Below are 9,198 nucleotides of genomic sequence, written 5' to 3'. Positions count from 1 at the left end.
TTATTGAGGAGCACAAAATGATGGCTGTAAACCCTAGAGGACCTCCCATCCAAAGTAATGTACTACATCAAAACAAAGAGGACTCTGTGCCATACCTTTTTAATACCTTTCAAAGAATAGTAGGACTTCTGCTTTCTTTTGACCAGTCTGATCTTCTCATCTTCCTCTTTTAGGAATCTCTTGATCGCAACATCATTAAGGCATCTATCTCTGTTGAAGTTTCTACCACCTCTAGGAAGGCTCGTAACCTCCACAATGATCTCCTTGGTAATTTTAATAGTAGTACCTCCCAAAGAAATTTTCCCATTTAGCCAATTCTTGATGAAATATTTGGTAACTGAGGTATCCCTCCCATGAATTTTTTCCAAATACCCAGCCATCCCTCCCTTCTTGAGTAAGTTCTAAACTTTCTCTTTATCCTTCCAATTCTCACAAGAGAAGGTTTTCATCCATTTCCTATTATCTCCCATCTAATCACACCAAAATCATTCCTCAAAACTGAAAACCTTAAATTTGGTAGTACAATGCATGTGAAAAAGAAGCTTTCAATATAAAGCCACAAAAATAGCAAAAAACACCTAGAAAGTGTCCCATACTTGACGCTAATAATTACTTAAAGTGTTACGAGGGTACTTGATGTCACTAAACTCAAAACAAATACTCTTCCTCATGCTAGTTATCCTCATTAAAATGAGTTGTAGAAGAACCATGGGTACGATCATATAACAACAATATTTTAATCCTATACGGAATGTCCAACTGACTCTGCCATTTCATGATGTCACTTGAATTCATAGCTTCATTAGAAAATATGTCAGCAACCCCATTCACCTACTTGTACCCATGAGATATATGACACAAGTTGAAATCTTTGATGATCTCTTTAGCCTTAATGATGGAATTATTAATAGTCCAAGAGGGAAGACTAGCGCCTTTCAGGCAATTAATAATGTTGCTAGAATCTCCATTAATCCAAACGTTAGAGAAATTGAGATCTTTAGCCATTTTATTTGTTTACCATGGTAGGCCGCTATAGCTTCTGCAACATGGTTAGTTTCGAAGCCAATGGGCGAAGCAATCACCGCCAACAAAGTACCTTTTTCATCTCTAAGATTTTAAGATTGTTAATAAGCACTATAACTTTAAAGAAACAATTATCATTTTATGCTACCAATTATTGTAATTGCCAAGTGTTGGGAATAAAATTATCTTTTCTTTTTCACTTAACTTTCTAACTAGGAGATTTTTTCTAACTTAAATAGTTGAGCTAGAAATTCGGCTCTATCTACTACATAATGGCAAGGATAATTTTTTCATCACTAGTCACTTTTTCACTATTTTTAGCCTTCAAATTTGAGTTTTGTATTAAATTTTAATTGGGCATAATGTTCATCACATTTAATAAGGTTTAACATTTTTTTAGAAAATGTATTAAAAAATTGCAAGAATTTCAATTATTTGTACAATTTTAAGTTTTCAATAGCCTTTTAGTTATATGAATAATTGTGTTCTATAAACAAAAAAGTTTGGAGTTCTAGTTTGTATAAAATATGATCAACCTTTGTTCTATTATTTTGGATAGAGGGCCCATTTTACATTTTCAGTTGAATTTGGGGGTTCATAAGCCATAATTTAGGTATCTTTATGTATGTCCTAAGTATGGATCCAAATATTAATTTGTTAAACTTATATAATTTTCAAACCTAAAAAATTAAAGTTGAATATTTTCTTCAAGCATTTAAGATTTATGACAAATATTAAAATATCATGTACAAGTTGATCTCGATCTTCCATAAAGCCTAAAGACATTACCATTGATAGACAACTTGTGAGAATCTATTTCTTCTTCTAACATATATATTGCTCCTCCTTGAAAATCCAAAGACCTATAAGTAGGAATGTTTTTTTATTTAATGGATACAAATGTTGCATTATCAATTTCAAATTTGATGTTGTTGAGTCTCAACTATTTACGTATTAAAAAATATTACTATATCATTACTGGAGGATTAATAACAATCTATCCTCTCTTGAGCTATCTCTTCCATTCTCTTCCCACTTATCTATATGTCTCCCTATATCTCCCCATCTATATCATTATCTCTACTTCCATCTATTTGTTTATCTCTTCCTTTGTTTGTCTCTCTCCATCTCTTTCTCCATTTCACCCTCTCTTCATGCCTTCTTATATCTTTATCGAGCACCATTTATATATCTTCTTCTCCTTCCTTTATAACCATTCCTCTCTACCTCTCCATCTTTATCTCTCTATCTCCCTTGCTTAACTCTCCCTCTACCTCTCTCTATTTATGTATCTTTTTCTACCAATCGACCTCGTGTATAAAATAAATGTACACAAAAAAGTAGACTGGAAAATTTTCCCTACTTGATCTTCAACATTTCTTTGCTATATCCATTGCACACTAAGGGGTGAGGGGTGATTGCTAGTTGTACATAAGTTTAAAAAATGAAGAAGCTACTATTTATTGTTTTTTAAATTGTTTGATTTTATTTTAAAAAGCGTAGTAAATTTTATATGTAAGTTGACACGTTTTCTTTTTTGAAATTTGATTTTGCAGTTATAAATCATAGAAGTTGTGCATATAATAGAAATCATATCTCTGTTAATTTTTTGATTAAATAAAATTATTACTCATTTTATTTATTATGAAGATCAAAGGTCTCTAGTTCTATTTATTAAGAGAATGGATTATTGTAGAATCTACATTCTAAAGTTCAATAACATAACTTCTTATCTTAATATTTTTATTAATCTTTTTTACATCAATCTCTAATTTTAAAATGTAAATATTCTAAATTGTGAAATATAATTCTATTCTTCCTATTTATTAAAAATTTCAATTTACTATAACTTTCCAACAACTCCATTCGTTTATTTCCATTATTTATACCTTATATTGTTCATAATTTTAAATTAAATTATTATTATAAATAATATATGTTTATTTTTATATTTAAAATAGAAAACATTAATATGAAATTTATTGTGATATTTATTGTCGCTCCAAGCGAATAAATAGAGAGTGGAAAATGGCGTGTATTCTATTTACTAAATGGTGTTTCCTGCTGTTCAGTGACGAGCAGAGGGTGGTGAAGGACGTTGTGAATCATGTCACGAAAGAAATGAACACTGTGCCGCTATACGTTGCAAAACACCCCGTGAGTATGGATGAAACTATACAAGACTTTGATAATACGATTGCACTTAAGTCTGCTGGCTCGACAAAGATCGTAGCGGGAATCTGGGGCATGGGGGGCTCCGGCAAAACCACCCTCGCTAAGGAAATCTTTAACAGGAGAAGCTCTAACATGGATTGGTCCAGTTTTCTGTCTGATGTTCGAGATGCTGCAGGAAAAGGCGAGCTACTTGATAAGCAGAAAACACTTTTAAGAGACCTTGGCGCCAAAGATGAATTTGACAATCAAGACGAAGGCAAACAGATTCTAAAAAACCGTTTGTCAAGATCTGTGTCAGTGCTTATTGTGTTGGATGATGTGGATCACATAGACCAGCTCGATGCTCTATTACCACCCAAGGAGAGCCTTGATAGCCTTGGTGATCAAAGTTTGATTATTGTTACCACACGCGATGCAAACGTTCTTCCACGGTGGGGACCATCTGCCACTTATAAAATGAAACGTCTGAATGCCGACCATGCCAAACAGCTTTTTTGTCGGCATGCATTCTTACAAATCTCTCCACCTTCAGAATTTGAGGTTCTCGTTGAGAAGTTCTTGAGGGCCTGCAAAGGACTGCCTCTATCACTCAAGGTCTTAGGGGGACAGCTTTGTGGCAAGTCTGATATGGCTTATTGGCAGGATACGTTAAAGAAATACTCTCAGATTCCCCACACGGACATCGCAAAGAGGCTTAAAGTCAGCTATGATGCGCTAGACAAAGACGAGCAGGAGATGTTCTTGGATGCAGCCTGTTTGTTCATTGGACAGAGAAGAAGTGCAGCCATTGCAGCATGGGACGCTGAGTTTTGTGGAACATTCGGTTGGGATACGCTTTTGAGTAAGTGTCTTGTTGAAGAAGACGAATATGGTTTAATAAGAATGCATGATCACTTGAGGGATTTGGGAAGGGACATTGCAAATGGACAGTCACCTCTTCGCCTTTGGTCTCCAGAACAGATTATCAAGATTCCACCGGGTCAACAGGTGAAGTCAATGCCTTCTTTTATAGTTTTATTAATCATAGACATGGGATCTAGCTTCTGCAGTTATATTTTGAGCTTTAAAATATTTCTTGTATTTACTTCGACGATTCAGGAAGCAATACGAGTCCGAGGGATAAGAAACGCAGTTGGTTACACTAGTGACCATGGCCAAGGGAAGATCATAATAAAAACCACAAACCAAGAAGCATTTATCCTCGCGGTTTCCTTGCTTGGATTGAAGATTTTTATTGGTAATGGAGAATTTTTAAGTCGGGAATTTAGTGAGGTATCCAAAGAGCTCATCTGGCTTCAGTGTGATAAATTTGAGCATAAAAATCTTGCATTGAAAGAATTAAGAATTTTAGCTCTTTCCGACTCTAGGAGCCTAGAACATTTGTTGACAGATGATGCAGCTGTAAGTATCTTGCTTTCATGGTCTGATTTTAGTAATGGATCTTTTGCAATTTATTTTATTTTATTGTACGCTAACTATACTAAAAACTGGCTGCAGGCTCCTTTACAGTTAACAGAGTTGGATATTCAAGTATGCGGGAGGTTGGCAGGATTCCCAAGTTCAATAGGACGCTTCAGGAATTTGAAAAGAATAGTAATAAATGCTGGTGGGGATTTCTGGTCTGATGCATTGAGCGGCCTCCCACAAGAATTTTGTTATCTCCAATCGCTGGAGCACTTGGTGATGAGAAGGTGTGGAAATCTCTCATCGCTGCCGAGTAATTTCGGCAAGTTGACAAAATTGCGACACTTAGATTTGGAATGGTGCACCAAGTTGGAGGCGTTGCCAGATTCTTTTAAGAAGCTGACACTCCTGGAGTATCTGAGTTTAGAGAATTGTGAAGAACTCACCATCAAGTCAGAATTAAATGTTTTTGAAAACATGACAGAGCTCAGGTATTTGAATCTTGAAGGATGCAAGAAAATGGAAAACTTGCGACTCCCAGAATCGGTTTCCTTAAGAGATCTCCATTTAAAATGGACCGGCTTGAAGGAACTGCCAGCTAACATATTTCATCTAACCAAGTTAACCAAGTTAGAGATAGGGAGCGATTTCTTGACAACATTGCCAACTTGTGTCCCGAATTTGTCTCCCCTATCTGCACTTACAATCAAAGGGTGCAAAAAGTTGGAATCTTTACCAGATTCTCTGGAGAATCTTACTGACTTAAGAGATTTGACTATGGAGGATACGGGAGTGCAGTGTTTACCAAAATCATTAATTCATCTTCAAAGTCTGACAATAAAGTCCACCCCAGTTGGTGAATTGAATTTCGGGTCATGGTGCATGTTTAAGAGCAAGTTCACTTCTCTTAAAAAACTTGTATTGGAGAACTGCAAGAAATTGGAGAAGATTGAAAGTTCAGAAAACTTGATATTATTGGAGGAGCTCAACATAAGTCACTGTCCAGAATTGAAGGCACTTCTAAGTCTTGCAGAAATCACTTCTTTGAAAATAATTCAATTGGGGTATTGCAATAAGTTGGAGAAGGTAGAAGTTTCAACTTCTCTTAAAAAAATTGGTTTGGAATATCTCAGCAAATTAGAGAAGATAGAAGGTCTAGAAAACATAAGATCACTACAGACGCTTGTAATAGATTCCTGTCCAAAATTATCTGGGCTTCCAGATCTTGCAAAATTACCTTCCCTTAAAGAATTTGTTTTGAAAGGGTGTAAAGAATTGAAGAAGATAGAAAGTTCAGAAAACATCACATCATTGCAGAAGCTTGTGATATATGAATGTCCAATACTAGACGGGCTTGAAGCTCTTGCAAAATTAACCTCTCTAAAAGAATTTGAATTGGAATGGTGCAAAAAATTGGTGAAGATAGAAAGTTTAGAGCATTTGAAATCACTAGAGAAGCTCAAGATTAGTGAATGTCCAGAATTGGAGGTGCTTCCAAGCCTTCCAGAAACCACTTCTCTAAAAGAATTTCAATTGGAAGGATGTCATAAGTTGGAGAAGGTAAAAGGTTTAGGAAACATAACATGTTTGCAGAAGCTCATGATATATGATTGTCCAATCTCAGAAGGGCTTCAAGGTCTTGCAAAATTAACTTCCCTTAAAAAAATTGAATTGCAAAGGTGCGACAAATTAGAAAAGATAGAAAGTTTAGAAGATTTGAAATCATTGGAGAAGCTCAATATAACTGACTGTCCAGAGTTGGAGGTGCTTTTTAGTGTGGCAGAAACCATTTCTCTAAAAGAAATTAAATTGGAAAGATGCCATAAGTTGGAGAAGGTAGAAAGTTTAAAAAATATAAGATCATTGGAGATGCTCACGATATGTGACTGTCCAAAATTAGACGGGCTTCAAGATCTTACAAAATTAACTTCTCTAAAATATATTGAATTGCATAAGTGCAACAAATTGCAGAAAATAGAAAGTCTAGAAAATGTAAGATTATTGAAAGAGCTCAGAATATCTGACTGTCCAGAGTTGGAGGCGATTGCAAGTTATTCAGAAACCTTAAGATCACTGGAGAGAGTCTGGATATGCGACTGTCCACGGTTAGGCGGTCTTCTGAGTCTTGCAGAATTACCTTCCCTCAAAGACATTCAGTTGCGAAAGTGCTCCAAATTGAAGAAGCTCAAGATATGTAACTGTCCACAATTAGATGATTATTTATTGCTTCAAGAGTTAATTTCTCTTGAAGAATTTGAGTTGCAAAGGTGCCCCAAATTACGGCTACTCAGCATATACGACTTTCCACAATTAAATATTCTTTTCAGTCTTGCAGAATTACCTTCTCTTAAATGCATTAATTTGACAAACTGCCCCAAATTGAAAAAGATAGAAGGTTTAGAAAACATAAAGTCATTAGAGGAGCTCAGGATACTTCATAGTCCAGAGTTGGCAGCCATCAAAATCACCTCTCTAAAAGAACTTGAATTGAAAAATTGCTACAATTTGGAGAAGATAGAATGTTGGAAACATTTGAAATCATTGGAGGAGCTAAGCTTAAGTGGTTGTTCAGAATTGGAGGTGCTTTCAAGTCTTGCTGAAATGACATCTTTAAAACATTTTAAATTGGTAAAATGCTCCAAATTGAAGAAGATGGAAGGTCTAGAAAATATAAAATCATTAGAGAAGCTCGAGATCAGTAACTGTTTAGAGTTGGAAGCACTTCCTGAAATCACTTCTCTGAAAATACTTCAATTGAAAAAATGGCACAATAAGATAGAAGGTTTGGGAAACATGAAATCACTGGAGGAGCTCAATATAAGTGACTGTTCAGAGTTGGAAACACTTTCAGAAATCACTTATTTGAAAAGACTTGAACTGAAAAGATGTCCCGGATTGAAGAAGATAGATGGTTTGGGAAACATGAAATCACTGGAGGAGCTCAAAATAAGTGACTGTTCAGAGTTGGAAACACTTCCAGAAATCACTTCTTTGAAAAGACTTAAACTGAAAAGATGTCCCGGATTGAAGAAGATAGATGGTTTGGGAAACATGAAATCACTGAAGGAGCTCAATATAAGTGACTGTTCAGAGTTGGAAACACTTCCAGAAATCACTTCTTTGAGAAGACTTGAACTGAAAAGATGTCCCGGATTGAAGAAGATAGATGATTTGGGAAACATGAAATCACTGGAGGAGCTCAATATAAGTAACTGTTCAGAGCTGGAAACACTTCCAAAAGATATAAGTGACTGTTCGGAGTTGGAAACACTTCCAGAAATCACTTCTTTGAAAAGACTTGAACTGAAAAGATGTCCCGGATTGAAGAAGATGGATGGTTTGGGAAACATGAAATCACTGGAGAGGCTCAAGATAAGTGACTGTACAGAGTTGGAATCGCTTCCAAGTCTTTCAGAAATCACTTCTCTAAAAGTACTTAAATTGAAAAAATGCGACAAGGTAGAAGGTTTAGAACGATTGACATCATTGCGGGAATTGGAAGTACATAGCTGCTGGAATGCTCCGTGTATAGTCAGCTTAGAGCATTCACAGAGCTTGTGCTCGCTGGTTGTCGTGGCAGACAACATATCAGTTGTTGAACCATTCGTCACTAGCATACAGGTATTTCAAAATAGTTGAATTAGAAATAAAGAAGTTTTTTTATTCTCATGAATCATTTTAATTTTGTGTTAGATTTGACTTCTGCAAACAATGCACAGGAATGGCCACGGCAAGTGATGATATGCACAAGGACAGTGTGTGATATGGGCTGGCTGAAAAATTTCTTTCAAAATTTACCAAATGTCTCTGTTGTTGACTACACCGATGGGGTAGAAGTTGACTCCTACGGTCGTGGAAAGCAATTAGAATTGAGGGCGCCAAAGAGTTCCGCCCGTGGAAATGCTATTCTGAGATGTTTTATTATAGATTATGATCATCCAGACTCACGCTTCTGTATATATTTAAGGCCATATTCCACTTCTTTTAGAACCAAACTGGGTGAAGGAAAATGGGTATGGATGGGTGTCTACACAGATTTTTCGTGGTGGAGATCGTCGTTGGAAAGGAACCGCATTTTCGCGCGTAATAGCGAGGGCGAGGATGTAAAAGTAAGAGTGGAAGCAGCATGGTTAGTGAGGGGCGAAGAGGAGAGCATAGTAGACGCTTTCCGTCAGCATTTTCAAAGGTAACAGTAAATCCTTTTATTAAAATAGTATACTTTAAGTTTTCGTTTCTTTGAATTGTCTATATTTTGTAATCTGAAAAAGATTTTAAAGTTTAAAAATATATAGATTGGATGGTTTTCCAAAAAATTGTATTCCGACAGTTATCAGAAAATTAAATGGCCTGGTAGTATTGCTGTTCCTAATATCAAAGGTAAAGATATATACAAAGTTATTAATCACAATGAAGATATCTTAAGTCATATTAATAAGGTTTGGTATACTGATTTAGACGAATGTGCTTGGATGAAAAAGTTTGATTATCTTTGGAAAAGTTCTATTGACCCAAAAATCAAATGTTTTAAATGACTGCTTATTTTTAACAAATTTCCTATTAGCAACTCTTTCTTTGCAGTTGATTATTGCAGCATTT

General features: G+C 35.6%; 1 protein-coding gene across 1 annotated transcript; it reads left to right on the top strand.

Moving 5' to 3' along the window:
• Window positions 1-3,051: 3,051 nt before the first annotated feature.
• LOC149545102 (uncharacterized) lies at window positions 3,052-8,940 on the top strand. Its single transcript, XM_089793690.1, has 4 exons — window positions 3,052-4,185; window positions 4,297-4,599; window positions 4,696-8,223; window positions 8,322-8,940. The coding sequence occupies exons 1-4, from the start codon at window positions 3,052-3,054 to the stop codon at window positions 8,790-8,792; spliced, it is 5,436 nt and encodes a 1,811-aa protein (XP_089649816.1). The 3' UTR covers window positions 8,793-8,940.
• The last annotated feature ends 258 nt before the right edge of the window (window positions 8,941-9,198 follow it).

The sequence above is a fragment of the Cupressus sempervirens genome, chromosome 7 (assembly GCF_028749045.1).
Source record: "Cupressus sempervirens isolate cs-2001-9-10 chromosome 7, ASM2874904v1, whole genome shotgun sequence".
In the NCBI taxonomy this organism is placed as follows: domain Eukaryota; kingdom Viridiplantae; phylum Streptophyta; class Pinopsida; order Cupressales; family Cupressaceae; genus Cupressus; species Cupressus sempervirens.
Note: the sequence above shows the minus strand (reverse complement) of the source record. Positions and strands in the feature narration are given on the sequence as shown.

Bases quoted from the DNA above. Each gene is read 5' to 3' on its own strand.
- LOC149545102 (XM_089793690.1), top strand. From the start codon at position 3,052: ATGGCGTGTATTCTATTTACTAAATGGTGTTTCCTGCTGTTCAGTGAC. The intron at 4,186-4,296 runs GTGAAGTCAATG...TCGACGATTCAG, and splicing joins AGATTCCACCGGGTCAACAG to GAAGCAATACGAGTCCGAGG. The intron at 8,224-8,321 runs GTATTTCAAAAT...AACAATGCACAG, and splicing joins CATTCGTCACTAGCATACAG to GAATGGCCACGGCAAGTGAT.